The sequence below is a fragment of the Macrobrachium nipponense genome, chromosome 28, assembly GCF_015104395.2.
Source record: "Macrobrachium nipponense isolate FS-2020 chromosome 28, ASM1510439v2, whole genome shotgun sequence".
Lineage (NCBI taxonomy): Eukaryota > Metazoa > Arthropoda > Malacostraca > Decapoda > Palaemonidae > Macrobrachium > Macrobrachium nipponense.
In genome coordinates, this window is record NC_087217.1 from 4,934,081 (window position 1) to 4,954,105 (window position 20,025).

At 37.2% G+C, this 20,025-nt stretch overlaps 1 protein-coding gene across 3 annotated transcripts in view; it reads left to right on the forward strand.

Moving 5' to 3' along the window:
* The window catches only part of LOC135201374 (zinc finger protein-like 1), a 227,777-nt gene that overhangs the window by 158,601 nt on the left and 49,151 nt on the right, over positions 1–20,025 (forward strand). For all 3 annotated transcript variants that reach the window (XR_010311519.1, XM_064230223.1, XM_064230222.1), the window contains exon 5: positions 4,996–5,293. Coding sequence is in view for 2 of the 3 variants with exons in the window: in XM_064230223.1 (XP_064086293.1) it covers positions 4,996–5,293 (298 nt within the window). In the remaining variant the exon portion in view is untranslated. The remainder of the gene's footprint in view (positions 1–4,995; positions 5,294–20,025) is intronic.

The window sequence follows — 20,025 nt, forward strand, 5'->3', positions numbered from 1 at the left end:
AATATTTTTTAAGGTGTTGGAAATATTCAGTGTCATAGACTGGATAATTTGTGCATTAACCAGAAAGACTAAGGACTGCCCAGCACTTTCTGGGGACCTCTCTTCAGACTGGTTAGGAGTTCTTTCATGCACCTATAAGGTGGTTAGAGACAGTTCAGGCAAGTTAGCCTCGCTTTTCACTATGGGGATCCCCTAAAAGCAAGAACTTTGGTATTCTTTCACTACTAAGGGGGTGACAGTTACTCAGAAGAGGGCCCTGTTGTTTTCGCCCCTCGATAAGTCGCATTTGTTCCCTCAAGACACTGTGAAGGAGGTTCAGTCTGTCCTACACAAGAAGTCGATGCATTACTTCCTAACTTAGTCAACCAAGCATCCCCCAGCAACTTCTGCTGCTCCTGCCAAGGTTTTTTCACCTCTGCAACAACCCTTTCAAGGAGGAAAATCACATCCTCAAGTGAGACCCCGCTCCAACCTTTGGCCCTCTTCGAAGTCATTTAAGAAGTCTTCATGTCTTCCTCCAAGTGAGTCCAGTCCTTCACTCTCCTGTCGGTGCCAGACTGCACCTATTTTGGGATGATTGGAGTCACAGGGCAGAATCTTGGGTGGTTCAGGTTCTTTAAAGAGGCCACTCTCTTTCTTTCAAGGAAAGAACACCCTTTCCAAGTCTTCCGTTACCTTGACGGCTTACTCTGCAGGGTCAGAGAGGTTTTTTGGCCATACATAGTAGAAGTACAATCTCTGAGCAGGAAAATTCACGGTCCCGTCCAAGACCTAGATCTGTTTGTCTTCGTTTGGATTGTTATGGTCCTTGACATCCAGGAGCACCCAATATCTCTCAATTTCCTACTTTCCTGATGCCCAGCTCCTCTGGTGTCAACTCATGTTCCTAGTGTCAGCCAGCTCCTGAGCTCCTAACTTGCCTGGCACTCGGCTCCTTTGCAACTCATGCTCTGAGTGTCTGCCAGCTCATCTGGCGCCAGCGACAGTCTGGCTCTAGCTCTTGCTTCAAGCATCCAGTAGTGCTCCCCAGCTCAGAAGTAGTATAGAGAGCTGTCTGTCTAGTTGGAGTTTTTCAGGAATTCCGTCTCTAACTCTGTTTAAACGTATTGTCATCTGTTTTATATGGACTTCATTTTTGAGACTGTGTTGTGGAGTGCTTTTTGCCTACTTTGAAACGAAACTAAGGATATCAGAACAGCCACTCTCGGTGGATGGGTCATGACTTTCAGTGTGGGTGTCATCTGGCTGCTTTTACATTGGTGCTGGGGCATGGCAAGGGCAGGCACCTATCATGCTTTGCTAGCCATCGGAGCACTTCCCTCACTGCAAAGTTACTCCCTAAGTAGAAGGCCACCCTTGCCTATACTGCCACACACCACTAAGAGTTAACCCTTAAACGCCGAGCTGATATTTCCGAAAGTGTCTCCTATATGCCGATGGCGTTCACAAGCAAGAGCCGAAGCGGAATAAAACTTTTTTTTTTTTTTTTTTTTTTTTTTAAATCACAGCATGCTTAATTTTCAAGATTAGGAGTTCATTTTTTGGCTCCTTTTTTTGTTATTGCCTGAAGTTTAGTATGCAACCATCAGAAATAAAAAAAAAATCATTATCATACATAAATATTGGAATATATGACAGCGCGAAAAAAATTTCATATATAATTGTATAGAAATTGGGCTGTGAGCAAAACGGTTAAAGCTAATAAGTTAATTATTTTTTCGTTGTATTGTACACTAAATTGCAATTATTTTGGTATATAAGAAATTGTAAAAAAATCAAAGCAACACAGAGAAAATATTATCACAATATGATGCATGAATTCGTAACGCGCGGACGTAAAAAAAAGCAGTTTTCAAAAATTCACCATAAATCGAAATATTGAGCTAGAGACTTCCCATTTGTTGCAACATGAAGGTAATTGATTGAATATTACTAGGCTGTAAGTGTTGTAGCTTACAATTGGAGTTTTCTACCATTTCGGTCGAGTTAAAGTTGACCGAAGGTCGAATTTTTTCTATTTATCGTTATTTATATGAAAATATTTCAAAACTGATAAGAGCTACAACCAAGGGTTGTTTTTTGTTGTATTCAACATGAAATTGCTCACATTTTAATATATAAAAACTTTATGTAATGGCTAATTTAAAATGGTGCAAACATTATGACAATCGGACGAAAAAATTTATGATTTTTTCGGAAGAGTTACCGCGCGGACGTAAGGAAAATGTTTTTTCCATAAATTCATCATAAATCAAAATATTTTGCTAGAGGCTTCCAATTTGTTGCAAAATAAAGGTAAATGATTGAATATTACTAGAATATAATAGTTTTAGCTTACAATTGCGTTTTTTTACCATTTCAGTCGAGTCAGAGTTGACTGAAGGTTGAAATTTTGGCACTTATCGTTATTTATATGAAATTATTTCAAAACTGATAAAAGCTACAACCATGGGTTGTTTTTTGTTGTATTCTCCATGAAATTGCGCACATTTTCATATATAAAACTTTATGTAATGGCTAATTTAAAATGGTGCAAACATTACGACAATCGGACAAAAAAATTTCTGATTTTTTTCAGATGAGTTACAGCGCGGACATAAGGAAAATGTTTTTTTTTCATAAATTCACCATAAATCAAAATATTGTGCTAGAGACTTCCAATTTGTTGCAAAATAAAGGTAAATGATTTAATATTACTAGAATATAAGTTTTAGCTTACAATTGCGTTTCTCGACCATTTCGGTAGAGTCAGAGATGATCGAAAGTTGAAATATTGGCACTTATCGTTATTTATATGAAAATATTTCAAAACTGATAAAAGCTACAACGATGGGTTGTTTTTTGTTGTATTCTCCATGAAATTGCGCACATTTTCATATATAATACTACTCTATGTAACAGCTAATATAAAATGGTGTAAAAATTAAGTCAAAGTGACAAAATAATTTCTGAGATGTGTAGCTGATGCTTTTTAGTGCGAGAAGAAAGAAATTCGCGCTTGCGCGCCTGCGTAACGATTGTAAACAAAACAACAGCTTGATCCGTGAGCTCCCAGCATTCCCCAAGGCGCGTGATTCAAAAGTTTTCGCCTAGTAGGCCTATAACTATTTTTCCGCTAATTTAAAAAAAAAAAATTTTATCAACGTACCATACGTCGGTTCAAGATACAAAAAACTCAGGTTACGAAGGCCGCCTCTGAACGGATTAATTTTGTATCCTGAGGTACCACTGTGTTGCCGTTAGGGGCCAGCACTGTATACCTACACTGAGCAATCAAATCGCTACCCGCAAAATTTGAACTTAAGCTGCTGTGCATGGAAAACTATAGCTATGTAATTACTGGTTAAGTACTATATACAAAACTATTTTTTTTAAATGTCATTTTTGACATAGGAAAAACCATTTTTGGTCATGGTCTCCCCCTGGGCTCCACAAGACGGACCTACTAATTACAAAGAGTTCTCTTATAGTTGTTCTCAGCCAGAATAGTGTTTGTTAGCACAGTGATATGTTAGCACAGTGATAGAATATAAAGAACTCAGGACAGGCAGTCTCTATTGTCTTTCCTACAGTGAATGCCTCAGCTCTATTTACATCTCGCGCATAAAATGTGACAACAGCAAATGTAGGCCATCTTCCTCATTACACCAGGTCTGTACAAGATAAATGTTCACCCCAGTCCCATGCCTTTTCGTCAGGGAAAGTGGGTTGGTTTGAGGACTCCCAATGGTTACCAAAAATAGGTTTTTTTCCTTTGTCAAAGCCTGTTTATTGATAGCGTAGCTATTTCTTTTCTTAAAAGGACCTACAAAAAAAATTGAGAGTTGACAAAATGGCTTAGTACCTAATAAATAAATCCCAACAACCCAGATCAAATTTTTCTGTATGCTGAATAACTATAGGGTTTGGTAATAAAGAACAGGAAACAACACAGGAACCAATATATCAAAGATTTTAGATTGTTTGGCACAGCTCAACATTATGAAATACTTTTGTATTTCCTCAGGATAAAGAAAAAGTCACAAATTTTTCATCACCTGTGATGTCACTACCGGCAGAGTAAATACCCAATGGAAGTAGATCTGCATGAATGTATTCCCTTTAACACTTCAAAAGAATTTCAGATATTAAGAAATATTGGGAACTGTCGATATCACAAATACCATTTATAGTTTGATTATAGAGACTACGAAGGAAATATTGGCCTATAGTAAATAACAAGGCTTGTAAGTTGAGCACGATTGGGAGCTACAACCACTACTGTTTCATAAACAAGAATTAAGGCTAACCCAATTTACCTTTTCAGTAACCTCAAATTATCTATGAATGTTAAAAAGGTTGTTGCATGATAAGTTATAAAAACAAAATTGTCTAATATTACCTTAATCCCAATTATCAGTATGTCAAAGAAAAAACAGCAAAGCAATTAAAGTGTAGCCTAGATTATATTCTTAACTTCTTGCCTTGCAAGAGTCCTACTGGAACCAAATTTAAACAATTATAAGCCTACCCATTAACATTTTAAGGAACTAAGACTTTTCACTGGGTCCTAAAACTAAGTACTTAGCTTGATTAGTGTAATGATGTTAAAAAATACATAGTTGAACATGATTTCCGGAGCACAACCTGGGAATAAATGAACTCATGAACAAACCAGAGTGTAATGAGGAGGATGGCCAACATATGCTGTTATCATATATGTACTAATGGAATGTAGAGAGAGCCGTGGCAGTCATTGTAGGAGAGGAGATAGAGCCCTCCTGTCCTTAGTCCTTTATATCCTATTACTATGCCAACAAGCACTATTCTGGCTGAGACCAACTATAAGAGAATTCTTTGTAATTGGTTGGTCTGTCTTATTATGCCCCAACCAGACCATGAGAGTGTAACTTCTTTGAGGACGAGCAGCAGCTACACTAACAAAATTTAAATATTAGTAACTTGCATTCTTATCTTGTCTTATTTGTGCATAAACTTTAATTCTCATATTTTCAGGTGCAAGTAGCACATCTAATAGTAGCAGTACGGGAACTGTGAGTAGTAGTGCTGTTCGTATAACAGCTGCAGAAGATCCTCCTCTCACATCACAATATAGGGGTGATGTTCATCATCCATCAGGAAGCAGTGTTACCAGAAAATCATCATCATCTGACACACGACTCCTCCTTGGCAATGATATTGAGGCAGATGCTGAGGATAAATATAAAAGAAGACCACCCATTGAGGGGAAAGATCCTGATGAAGATAAATATAAAAGAAGATCAGCCATTGAATGGTTCTCCAGGTGGTGGAGGTAAGGAGTGAATGTTTCTTAGTTATTAGGCTATTGATGGAGTTGGAATTTAGGTCAGTAACATACTGTCAAACTTCGGTTTCTGTACGCCTCTCATTTCGCATATTTTGGTTTTTGTAGATACTTTTTTCTACAAAATTTTATCTCGGGTTATCATACGTTTCCTTGGTTTTCATACACTCTGAAACGCTCCATCCGGGGCCCAGCGCGTGGCCGGGCCCCGTATTAATTGCCCAAACAAAGCATCCCATCTTCTGTCGTGACCCATTCTGCTTTTGTGCTCATTGTTTTTGTGCTTTTTGTGCTCTTTCATTCAGGTGCAACTGCTAAATAAGCTTTCATGGGGCCAAAGAAAGTTCCAAGTGCTAGCCCTTTTGTAAAAAAGGCAAGAAACACAATAGAATTAAACAAAGAACTCTTAGCAAATTGTTGGAGGAAGTTGCGTGCCAATCTCAGAGAGAAAATGCCTACAAGTGCTGCTGTTAGTGAATTTAAGGCCAGCAGAGGCTGATTTAAAAAATTCAGAATACGTATGGGCATACATAATGTGCCTTCATCAAGGATTGAGGACATGTTTGCAAAGTGGAATGATGAAGAAATTTTGTGGAGAATTATCATCCCAACAAAGAAGTTGTAATCCATGCCTCTAACATGTTTAATGACAACATTGTGTTTAATTTTAGGCAAATTTTAAAGAAATGCCAGAAACAAATGTCTCTAGACAGTTTTGTCATGTGACAGGGGTCCAGAAACTCTCAAGCTGGGCCTAGTGCCAATAAAAAACGAAGAGAAGTGACCCCAGATAGGTCCTTGATACCTGAAGTCCTTCTGGAGGGAGATTCCCCTTCAAAACAATAACCTCTCCTCCTCCCTCTCCCCTCCTCTCTGTCTACCATACACTAACAAGTGTTTTCCAAAGATAAGAGTGATGTTAAATATTCATTATTCATTTCATTAGCCATTTATATTTATTTCTCATTGTTTTCTGTATGTAAACTGTTTATTCCCTATAAAATATATTTTTTGTTAATATTTTTAGGGGTCTGGAATGCATTAATTGTATTTACATTATTTCTTATGGGAAGATTTTCGTGAGAGGTTCTGGAACGGATTATGTACGAAAACCAAGGTTCCACTGTGTAAGGTGTAGTTAGTCCACAAATTGTTGGTTTGGTTGTGCGAGACTAATGACTAATATATTCCTTGGTCTGAATAAGAATGTTGCATGTTTTCTATATCCCTCCTTGTACATCTGTGATGATAAATTGAATGCATGATGTTAAATGTCTGTGATACTTGGAAACTATGCGTTATGTAAACACTGGAATCTATATGTTGAGGTCAAATCATTTTAAAAACATTAGGGATCATATGAAAGGCTAAGCAGTCTGCTTGTAGTGTACAAAGTTGGGTTACAATAAAACTAATTTTTTTGCCCACACCAAAATAAAAATAAAGTCCTTCAGGCCAGCTCTGTAAGAACTAAGTAAATATGTTCAGTGTTCAGATTAAACTACTCTACTTAATAATAGATATTTGGGATGAACCTTACCTGTAATTAATCAGTAGGCAAGTTAGCAGTAAAAAAAAAAACTTGCTTGACCGAACTGTTTTCTGTTTATATTTATGATAATCCATATTTTGTATAAGTAACTTACCAAGTAATTACATAGCTATAGTTTCAACTCACCTGGCAGCTTAAATATGAAATTCAGTGTAGCGCTTCTATTGTTTTAGTGTAGGTGACTAGCCTCTGCATCACTTTTGGGGAAGAATAGGTACAACAAAGTTGAAGAGCTCAATTCTTTTCTGCTGGTTAACGACTGAACATCAATTGTATGAACAGTATTATTTTTTTGAATTCCGATCGCCATATGGTTGTATATTTCTCCTTTTATTGGTGAAGTATTTTTGCTTTTGGTAGCTTTTATGCTATTTAGAGTTAGGTTAGGGTTTTTAAGACTTGTTTTTCACTGAATTAGGATATGATTTCACAGAATAAGAATATGTCCGACTTGAGTGCATCTAGTATTTGTTATTGCAGCAAAGGCTGCAAGACAACTGTCTAATGCCTATAACAATTCTCATACAATCTGTACTAATTTTAGGGAACTACTATGCACGATTGATTTTACTTTTAGTGAATGCAGAGACTGGGATGAGAGAAAGTGGAAGGTGTTAAAGTCTCATTTGATAAAGCTTGAGAGAGAAGGGAAAAGAAATTCTGCTACCAGAGCCAAAAATAGGATTTATGCTATTGTATAGTCTACACCTATGTCAGGTGTAGCTGAATTGCCTGTTATATCTTCTCCTGTAACTGCCTTTTTTCCCATTACCAGCTATCCAACTGTACACTTACTCCTTTACCTGGCTCCCATGCTTCTAACCCCAATCCCATTGCCAGTCTCGAAGCCAGATTTGACCAGAAATTCAGTCTTATTGTGAATATAATAATGCAGTGTTAGTGGAGGAGGTGGCTACTCGTTCCAACGATGCTCCTAGACAAAGGGTCCCTGTCAGACTCCCTAAACCTGGGAGGAGGCATGGAAGTTCAAGGCAGGTTGGTGGGGTTTGCCCAATGGTAGTCAACCCTTCACTCGAGCATGTTGTCTGGTCCTAGGCTTCGACAGACAGCCGTTGGAAAGACGTCCAGGTAAATAATGTGCATCAGCCATTCTCTGGCTCTACAGATTCCAGTCCAGACAAGAGGCGTTGGTGGCACTTTCCAGATGAGTCTCGACCTTTGAAGAGGTGCATAGTAGATGCTGATCACTTTTCCGCTTCCTTGTAAGAAGTTCAAGGAACCTGTGTGAACCCCCACCTTCATGTCGCTGCTGGGACAGTCCAGAACGCTTTTCTCTAGAAAGCCCAGCTGAAGAGCACCAGTATTTAGCACCAAAGCGCCTGTCTGGCTCCTGTAAACGCCCATCATTCATAAGGTGCTCATCTGCTTCTCTCGAGTGCCTAGTGCCAGTCTCCGAGCATTCAGCACCAACTCCAGTTTGCTTGGCGCCACCTCCTCAGGTGTCTGTTTCGGGTTCTGCACCCATGGTGCATGATCCTTCGCTGGTGCTCATCCAGCTCCAGCTCAGTGATATTTTGGGGCTTTTACAGAAGGCACCTGCAGTAGCAAAGGCTCTTTCAGACTTGTCTCCACCGATTTCTCCCATAGCCTATGTAGCTCCTCTTAGATATTTTTGGTGAGCTTTCCAATCTTCTTCACTCCAGCTGCCCCTGCTTCTCCTGCTTCAATCTCCATGATGAGGAACCAGCCTGATGAGAGTTCCAGAATTTCCAAGATGGTTCTTTCCTCTTCAAGGAAAGCCTAAAATAAGATTGGAGTTTGCCTCTCGGAGAAGAGGGAACAAGGCAAGGCAGTCTTCTATTCATCTCCTTCTTGACTTTTACATAGGAAGTACCTCTCTTAAGCCAACAGAGAAGTGCCTTCTTTGGGATTCACTGCCTCCTCCCAGGGGAACTTTGGTCGTATTGATTTGTCTCACAGATTAACCTTCTCGTCAGCAAGATTATGTTCTTGTTGATGGAGCTCGATCATCTGGTGAAGAACATTTTTAAAGTTTTTGAAGTTTTAAGAGTTTTTAGACGGGACAATAGGAGCCCTCGCCAAGAAAATAGATAACTGTGGTGACCTGGCAGGGGACTTGTCTTCAGACTGGCTTGCATCTTGTCACTTGCTGACAAAGCCATCAAGGACGGCTCCCTGGAGTTGGCTGCTTTGTTTTCTCTTGGGGTCTTGAAGATGAGAGAACTTCGGTGTTCATTCACCACTAAAGGGATCACTGCTACCCAGAAATCAGCTCTGCTTTTCCCACCAATGTTATCATCATGAATCTGTTTCTTCAGGCCACAGTGCAAGAGATGGCTTCAGACCTCCATTAGAAGTCCGCCCAATATTTCCAACAACAGTCCTTTCATGACAGTAGATTGAGGTTTCAGTCCAGGCCTTGATTGAACATGCATTTCTTGGCCAGATCATCTAAGATGACCTCCACCAAGCCTTCCTCAGAAGTGAAGACCAAGTCCTCCGTGTACCAGTTGAGGCCAGACTTCTCAATTTTAAGTCAGAGGTGTAGAGCAACAAATTTTAAAGGTTCTGAGAGGGCCACTCCATCCCATTCAAGAAAAATCGTCCCTTAGTCTAGATGCCCATTGTATTAACAGCCTACTCGTGGGCTCAGAGAAGTATTCAGCCCTTCCAGAAGAAGTATCTTCCCTTCTCAGGAAGAGAGCTGTAGAGATGGTCGAGGATGTCAGCAGAGAGGGTTTTTACAATCATCTGTTTGTGGTCCCCAAGTCATTGGGGGGTTGGAGACCTGTCCTCAGCATCAGCCCCTTAAATTTCTTTGTTCAGAAAGTGAGATTAAAAAATGAAACAACCCAATCAATTCTTTCATCCATTCACCAGGGTGATTGGATGGTCACCATTACCGTTTAGGATGCATACATACTTCCATGTCCCTGTACATCTGGACTCCAGAAAATACCTGAGGTATTTTGGGCTCTGTGCTTCACCCTCTCTACAGCTCCTCAAGTTTTTACTCATGTTTTCACCCCTTTTGTGAAGTGGCTCCACCTCATGGGCATCAGCATCTCCCTGTATCTGGATGATTGGCTTCTTCACTTTCCTCCTTAAAAGGAGAAGTGCATGGCGACCTACAGAAGACCCTTCTCCCCCCAAGGAGCTGGGATTGTTCATCAACCTACAAAAGTCCCAACTGACTCCAACTCAGGAAATTCTTTATTTAGGAATGACAATCAGCTCTGAGTTTATGGGCTTTTCCGTCCCCCTAAAGAGTTGAATTCTGTCTTCAGATGGTACGCAGTTTTCTCTTTCTCTCACATCTTGTTCAGCCAACAAGTGGATGAGTCTTTTAGGAACACTTGAGTCCATCTAGACGTTCATCAGGGTAGGAAGATTCTATATGAGGGTTCTGCAATTCTTCTTGAAGGCCATTTGGGACAGGAAAACTCATCTGGACACATTCATGTTTTCCATAACTCCAGAGATCGAGAAGTACCTGTGGTGGTGGCTATCAGAATTAAGGCTTTTAGAAGGAAAGTCACTCCTTCCCTTGAGCCCCAGCCTAACCTTGTACAGGCGGTCCCTGGTTATCAGCATCCTCAGTTATCGGTGATCCAATTGTATGGTGCTTTTCTACCATTGAAATGTGCACCAATACATAACTAACAGAGGCAGAGGCGCAGTTGTCCGGTTATTGGCGCCGACAAGTGTCGTAAGTTGCCGATTTTCGGTTATCTGCATTTTTAGCTTATCAGGCCATCAGAACGGAACTCCTGCCAATAACCAGGAACTGTCTGTACTCAGATGCATCAGATCTGGGTAGGGGAGCCCTTCTGGAAGACATGGAAGTTTCTAAGACTTGGTTCCCGGAAAAGGAAACTTCACATCTATGTAAGAGAATTGAAGATAATACATTTAGGCCTTCAATCATTCACAACAGTAACTTTCAACAAAGCAGTAGTGGCCCACTCGGACAACGCCACCGCTGTCTTACGTTAAGAAATAGGGAGGTACTCCTTCTCCCTCTGCAAAGCAACAAGGGACCTCCTCCTTTGAGCAGAGAGAAATCAGACAAGATTGCCACTCTATTCATTTAAAGCAAATTAAATGTTCCAGTGGCTGAGCTAAATCATCACAAACAGGTGGACTCTAGATCCACTTGTATGAACTGACCTATGGAAACTGAGGGGAAAACCATCTCTAGATCTGTTTGGAATGCCGAGGAATCGTCACTTCACAATCTTTTGCTATCCAGCTCCGGACCCTTTGGCAAGGGCAACGGATGCCATGTTGCAGGATTAGTCAAACTTTGACCTGTAAAACTACCTCCATTCAGCATGTCAGGGAAGTTTTAAACAAGTTTTTAAATCATCACAACACATCAGTGACCCTAGTAGCCCCATTCTGGCCTCTGAAGGAGTGGTAGCTGGACCTCCTCAGGCTGCTAGTAGACTTCCCAAGATTACAGTAATATCTCAATCTTAGACGATTTGAGTTACACAAACTATTCATTGGAACGTAACTAATTATCATATGCGAGTATTTCACAGACACACAAATGCAACATTTGCGATTCTTCGGAAACCCTGCAAGTGTTTAATTTTTTTTGTAATTTATAAGTTTTCAAGCTTTTATGTGTAAATTAAATAACATTAAATAATAAAAATAATTTTTTTTCTCTCTCTCTCTCTCTCTCTCTCTCTCTCTCTCTCTCTTCTCTCTCTCTCTCTTGCTTGGTGAGTCGTACCCGCGTGAAGTCAGATTAATCAACAGATATCACAAGTTTAACATACGACTAGAATTTGAGAAATATCTAGAAGTGTTCGTGAACTATCGGTGATAAGATTAGTGTGAAAATAGTAGGATAAAGCGTCTTCTAAGTTAGTTTATCAAGTGTAATACTATAAATCAGAACAAGATGGCAGTAAGTTCCAACTGCGGGAAGAGGTGGCGTAATTTGGCGTGTCTAGCAGATTCGCAATACGATGAGGTAGCAGGAAGGGAACTGGCATTTCTCATCTATGAAATCAGCAACAGTCCTAACCAAAAAGATACAAAAGCATTCATAGATATATTAGAAGGATATAATCCTTCAAACTGGAACAAATCTAATGAAAACATCTTGAAAATAATTGAAGAAGTTCCAAATAAAATCCAAGTGGTCAAGAGACTCATAAAGAAAATATACATAAACCAACATATTCCGACAAAGAAAATGAATAAGGTGAATCTTGTGAATATCCTAATTGATGCATTAGGAAAAAGAAGAATGCCAAAGCATGCAAACTGTGTAAGGTTTGGTATAGCATAGTCAATCCACAAAACCTAATCAGAAAATGTGCTGCATGCAACATTCCGACCCATCCACAGTGTGCTGAGGTAATACAAGATTTGAGAAAAGATACAAGAATTTTTTGTTCAACATGTCTATCATGGATAGACAATGTTATTAAATCAAGATTGAATGTACAAATAGTTGAGGATGAAGAAGAAGAGGAAGAGGAAGAAGAAGAAGAAAAAGAAGAAGAAGAAGAGGAAAACGGAAGAGAAGTAAACAAAAATGAAATGACAGAAAAAAATAAGGAAAACAAAGAACAAGATAAAAGTATGGATGCAGAGATACTCATTGATACTACATATGAGGCAATATAGCAGCATACCTACGAAGAAATAAATTACGATATGACAACATGAAAGCAAATCCCGAAGAGGCTCTACCCAGATCCTATACAATGACGGGAAAGAGGAAAAAATAGACAAGAAAGACAAAATCTGCAACCTTTTGAAAAGAGGGAATTGCAGATTTGGAGAAAGATGTTACTACAAACATCCTAAGATATGTCAAAACTATGAAATATATGGTAAATGTGCATACTTAGATGGATATGGGGATGATTGCAGAGATCTGCATCCAAAAATATGTAAAAACCTAAAAGAAGGAAAAGGATGTAAGTTCGACAAAAAAATGCAAATATATGCACCCTGTAGCCATGAATCATAATCAAATAAATAACCAACCAAGTAATAAAATCCAAAATAAGAAAGAAACAAATAAAGAGAGAAATCAAGAATATCAGGTAAAAGAGAAAAGCAAACCTCCAATGATGATCTAGCCAGAAGGTTATGTCAGCAAAAAATTTTCAAAGCATCAGCTCCGAAATTCTACTCAAGAGATAATAACTGTATTTATTATGCAAGAGGATATTGCAGAAACGGAGAAAAATTGCAGATTCAGACACAAAATGAATAATTATGATGAAGGAAGATCAATATTATGGAAAAGTTGGATTTTTTAATGTCAGAATTTCTGGAAATGAAAAAAAAAAACAACATACCAGAACAGGAAAGAGACATGGGAAAATCCTTATTACTACCAGTATTAAATGAAGGAGAAAACACGCAAACCATCATAGTGATGAATGCGCAGGGTTTAGTTACGAGTAACTCAAAAAGAAAAATAGAGTACTTAGAAGAACTAACCCAAAATGAAAAGAAAATAGATATAATGAATATAAGTGAAACCTGGTATTCCCAAGAGACTGGGAATGATGATCAAATAAAGGGTTCCAAACTTATAGATCAGATAGAAAAAATAGAAATCAAGGGGGAACCGCAATATATGGGTGGGAAAGACAAAAAACAAGGAAAATATATAAGAAATATAGTAACTCAGAATGTGAACTAATAGCGTAGAATTTGAATCTGAAAAATTGATGAACATAGAGTAATATATAGACCTCCTCAATACTAAAGAGTTTGACTTAATAATTGAAAAATTGGATGATATATGTAGAAATCACAAGGACTGGACTATTCTCCTATCTGGTGACTTCAACTTTCCTTTCGTAGAATGGAAAGAACGAATAGGAGATTGTGGTTGTACTTATACATATAAAAAGAGAGTAATAGTAGTGCAGAAGATAAGAGGCAATTTGAAAAGCTATTAGATATGCTACTAGAATACACATTCAACAAATAAATCACCTGCCAACAAGAAAGGAAAATACTTTAGACCTAGTATTTGTGAACGAGATGAATTATGTTAAAGAAATAATAGTTTATAATGCGAATATTTCAGACCATAATGTCTAGAATTAACAGTTTCATTCCAAAGCAAGTGAAAATAGAGATAAGCAAGAAATGAAAAAGTGGGAAGGATATGGAAAATACAACTTCTACAGTAAAAAATATAAAATGGTCAGAAATTAATGAAGAATTAAACAAAGATTGGGATAACATTTTCGTAAGTGATGACATAAGGGTAAATACGGAGATATTATATAAAATATTGGAGAAAATAGTGGAAAAATATATACCGAAGAAGAAAAGTAAACATCATTCATGCATACCAAGAGACAGAAGGATCTTGTTCCAGAAAATCAGAAAGTGGAAAAAAGGTCTTGCAAAAGAAAAAAATGCATGGAAAGTTATAGAACTAAAAAGTAAGATAGAAATGCAGAACAAAAGATTATACAATCAAAAGAAAATGAAAAACGGACTTGGAAGAAAAAACCCTATTAAATATCAAGCAAACCCCAAGCTATTATACTCATATGCGAAGAAGATGAATAAAAGAAGAATAGGAAATAGGCCCTCTGAGATTGAAGGGAGATTAACGAATGAAAAAAGGAAAATTTGCAACATACTGGCAGAACGATATAAGAGAGAATTCACCCCTAGAATAGATAATGAAGATAATGATATAGAAGTAAGGGATGAAAATAGTGAATATTTAGCTGACATAGATATTAATGAAGCTGATATTGTGCAGGCTATTAATGAAATTAAAAATGGAGCTGCTGCAGGGCCTGATGGAATTCCTGCTATTTTGTTAAAGAAAGTAGTTCATTCTATCGCAAAGCCACTTGCAATATTATTAAGACAAAGTGTAGATACAGGCAAAGATTTATGATAAGCACAAATTAGCATATATTACCCCTACTTTCAAAAGTGGATCAAGACTAGAGGCAAGTAATTATAGGCCTGTGAGTCTAACATCACATATTATGAAAGTGTATGAAAGGGTAATGAAGAAAAATATTATGAAACATTTAATAAAAAATAATTTGTTTAATAAAGGACAACATGGTTTCGTACCCGGAAAAAGTACACAAACCCAACTGTTAGTCCACCGTGAGAACATATTCAAAAATATGAAAAGCGGAAATGAAACAGATGTGGTTTATTTAGACTTTGCAAAAGCTTTTGATAAAGTAGACCATAATATATTAGCGAAGAAAATTAGAAAACACATATCGTGGATAAAGTAGGAAGATGGTTAAAAGAATTTTTACACAACAGAAAACAGATAGTTATTGCAAACGACGAGAAATCGGATGAAGTCAAGGTAATATCCGGTGTGCCGCAAGGTACGGTGTTAGCTGCAATACTGTTTGTTATTATGATTGAAGACATAGACAATAATGTGAAGGATTCGGTAGTGAGTAGTTTCGCAGATGACACAAGAATAAGTAGAGAAATTACTTGTGATGAAGATAGGAACGCTCTACAAAGAGACCTTAACAAAGTATATGATTGGGCAGAGGTAAATAGGATGGTATTTAACTCTGATAAATTTGAATCAATAAATTATGGAGACAGAGAAAGAAAGCTATATGCATATAAGGGACCTAATAATGAGACCATCACAAATAAGGAAGCAGTTAAAGACCTTGGTGTGATGATGAATAGGAACATGTTATGCAATGATCAAATAGCAACTCTGTTGGCAAAATGTAAAGCAAAAATGGGAATGTTGTTACGGCACTTCAAACAAGAAAAGCTGAACACTGATTTATGCTTTATAAAACATATGTTCGTAGTCCACTTGAATATTGCAATATGATATGGTACCCACACTATCAAAGGATATTGCACAAATAGAGAGTGTACAAAGGTCCTTTACAGCTAGAATAGAAGAAGTTAAGGACCTAGACTACTGGGAAAGACTACAATTCTTAAAATTATATAGTCTAGAAAGGAGAAGAGAACGCTACATGATAATTCAGGCATGGAAACAGATAGAAGGAATAGCAGAAAATATCATGGAACTAAAAATATCAGAAAGAGCAAGCAGAGGTAGATTAACCCTCTTACGCCGGAGCCCTAAAAATCAAAACGTCTCCCGTATGCCGGGCCTGGTTTGGAGTGAGCGCGGAAGTGGAAAAAATAATTTTTTCAAAAAATTACAGCGCGCGTACTTTTGAAGATTAAGAGTTCATTTTTGGCTCCTTTTTTTGTCATTGCCTGAAGTTTAGAATGCAACCATCAGAAATGAAAAATAATATCATTATCATATGTAAATAATGCGATATATGGTAGCAAAAAAAAAAAAATTCATACATAATTGTATTCAAATCACGCTGTGCAGAAAACGGTCAAAGCTAACCAGTTACTTTTTTTTGTGTTGTATTGTACACTAAATTGCGATCATTTTGATATATAATACATTGTAAAACAATAAAAGCAACACCGGAAAAATATTATCACAAAATGATGTACGAATTCGTAACGAGCGGACGTAAAAAATGTTATTTTCAAAATTCACCGTAATTCTAAATGTGTTCTAGAGACTTCCAATTTGTTTCAAAATTAAGACAAATGATTGAATATTACGATACTGTAAGAGTTTTAGATTAGAATTGCAGATTTCGCCATTTCGGACGAGTTAAATTTGACCGAATGTCGAAATTTTAATATATATATTTTTTTATATGGACATATTTCGAAGATGGAAAAAGCTACAACTTCAATATTTTTTATTGTATTTTCATGAATTTGCGCACATTTTGATATATGAAACTCTATAAAAAGGCTAATATGAAAAGGGAGCAAATATTAGGATAATGCCATGTACGTATTTCGGAGACTTGCGGCCGCGAATCGGCGCGCGGAAGTGAAGGTAAATATATTTTTCAAAAATTCACCATAAATCACAATATTGTTTTAGAGACTTCAAATTTGTTTTCAAAATGAAGAAAAATGACAGAATATTACTAGGCCGTAAGAGTTTTTAGCTTACAATTGCGTTTTTCAACTATTTCGGTAGAGTCAAATTTGACCGAACGTGATTTTTTTTTCTATTTATCGTGATTTATATGCAAATATTTCGAAAAAAGAGAAAAGCTACAACTTCAAATCATTTTTAAATGTATTCTACATGAAATTAACGCACATTTTCATATATAAAACTTTTTATGTAACAGCTAATTTTAAATGGTGCAAACATTTCGACAATCGCACAAAAAAATTCTGATTTTTTCGGAAGTTACGCGCGAACGTAATGTTTTTTTTTTTTCATAAATTCACCATAAATCGAAATATGTGCTAGAGACTTCCAAGTCGTTGCAAAATGAAGGTAAATGATGATTATCTTACTAGAATATAAGAGTTTTAGCTACAATTGCGTTTTTCGACCATTTCGGTAGAGTCAAAGTTGACCGAAAGTTGAAATTTTTGCACTTAACGTTATTTATATGAAAATATTTCAAAACTGATAAAGCTACAACCATGGAGTTTTTGTTGTATTGTGCATGAAATTGCGCACATTTCCATATATAAAACTTTATGTAACGGCAAATTTAAAAGGGTGCAAACATTAGGACAATCGCACGAAAAAATTTATCGGAAGAGTTATCGCACGAACGTAAGGAAAAAGTTTTTTCATAAATTCACCATAAATCGAAATATTGTGCTAGAGACGTCCAATTTGTTGCAAAATGAAGGCAAATGATTGAATATTACTATAATGTAAGAGTTTTAGCTTACAATTGCGTTTCTCGACCATTTCTGTAGAGTCAAAGTTGAGCGAAGGTTGAAATTTTTGCACTTATCGTTATTTATATGAAAATATTTCAAAACTGATAAAAGCTACAATCATGAGTATATTTTAGTTGTATTGTGCATGAAATTGCGCACATTTTCATATATAATACTTCATGTAAAGGATAATTTAAAATGGTGCAACAATTATGTCAAAGTGACGAAATAATTTCCGAGATGTGTCACTGATACTTTTTAGTGCGATAAGAAAGAAATTCGCGCTTGCGCGCCTGCGTAGCGATTGTAAACAAACAACGCCTTGATCCGTGAACTCCCAGCATCCCCCAAGGCGCGTGATACAAAAGTTTTCGGCTGGTAGGCCTATAAGTATTTTTCCGCGAATTTTTAAAAAAACTTTTGAGCCGACGTATGATACGTCCAATCGGCATACGGGAGACATTTTGACTCGACGTTTAATACGTCCAATCGGCGTAAGAGGGTTAATAGTGCCCAAAACTATACCAGGAAAAATAAGGAAAGCACACAGGACATTAATCCACTACGCACCAGCATCGATAATGCAGCGTCTATTCAATGCGTTGCCAGCTCATCTGAGGAATATATCAGGAGTGAGCGTAGATGTGTTTAAGAATAAGCTCGACAAATATCTAAACTGCATCCCAGACCATCCAAGATTGGAAGATGCAAAATATACCGGAAGATGTACTAGCAACTCTCTGGTAGACATTAGAGGTGCCTCACACTGAGGGACCTGGGGCAACCCGAACAAGATGTAAGGTCTGTAAGGTAAGGTCTCTCTCTCTCACTAAGGTGAGAGAATTTTTATGGTATATGTATGTAGTACTATGTCTATTAATATTTTCAAATAATAATAATAATAAAACTGTAATGTGATAGTATTTTAAAGAAATAAAATAGCCTTTCCATTCCACTTTTAAGTAAGGTCAACTCTTCTCTCACTCTCTCTCTCTGAGATGAGAGAATTTTTATGGTACATGTATATATTTTTATTTGTTAATATTTTCAAATAATAATATTGATTATAATAATATAATTATAATAATATAAATGTAATTACAGAATGCTATGAAAAATACTTTCCCCTCATCTTTCTTTTTAACTCCAATAGAAGCTCGAATCCCAGAGCTGTCAAATATGTCAAGTATTGTGACTGGAGGAGGAATGTTGTCAATTAGCAATCAATGATTTTTTTTATCTCTCTCTCTCTCTCTCTCTCTCTCTCTCTCTCTCTCTCTCTCTCTCTCTCTCTCTCTCTCTCTCTCTCTCTCTCTCTCTCTCTCTCTCCGTTGTACATATGTAATCTTCATGCATAGCTATATTTTTACCAACCGTTTATGTATTTTTCATTTAGGGGTAATGTATTAAACTAACTTTGAAATGAAATTACAATAACTTTAATTTCATTTAAAAGTTAGCTTAGTGCTTATGAAAGCACAACCCTCTCTCTCTCTCTCTCTCTCTCTCTCTCTCTCTCTCTCTCACTTCTCTCTCCTCTCTCCTCTCTCTCTCTCTCATTTCATAACTGGTAAATGAGCTGTTCTAAAACATAGACTCATAACTAAGAGTTGCATTAGTCCAAATAAAAAACCCTGTTTTTTCATGAAAAGGAATTTCAGAACAAGGAGAAAGAGACAGAATAAAGAAGACTTCTAAAAATAGATCAGTTGGTCAGAAACAGGAAAGAAGAGAGAAATATGTTGATTTACATATGTAATCTTCACACACTCCTATATTTTGACCAACCATTTGTTTCTTTTTTAAGGGTAATGTATTAAGCTAACTTTTAAATGAAATTACAGTAACTTTAATTCCATTTAAAAGTTAGCTTAATACTTACGGAGCATGATTAAGGTCATATGTAGTGTTTAAACTAGAAGCAAGCATTTATAATAGGATTTTTAGAGACCGTGCCAAACTTACATGACATACTGTACTTCCACAGACCAAGTCTTCTCTGGCAACCTCATTTCAGACATTTTCCCGAGGACTATCCACTCTTACTCTGACAGCCTTCAGAATTTCAGGAGAGTAGTCGGAGCGAAGGGCTTTTCAAGACCAGTTGCAGAGGCTGTTGCAAGGTGTAGATATCAGTCTTCATGCTGGGTCTACCAGGTTAAGTGGGTAGTATTCCACAGCTGGTGTAGAAGACATAATGTCTTGTCGTCTTAAACCTTTGTGACACATACGTAGGATTTTCTAATCTTTTTGAGATCATCTAGATGTTTGTCTTCATCTGCCATTAGAGGATACAGGGCCATGCTGGAGTTCTATTTTTAGACACAGAGGTCTGGATCTGTCGTCTAATTAGGATATAAGCAATCTTATCAAATAATTCAACACATCTAATCAGAGGAAGATCGAATCAGTCACCTGGAATCTGGACGTA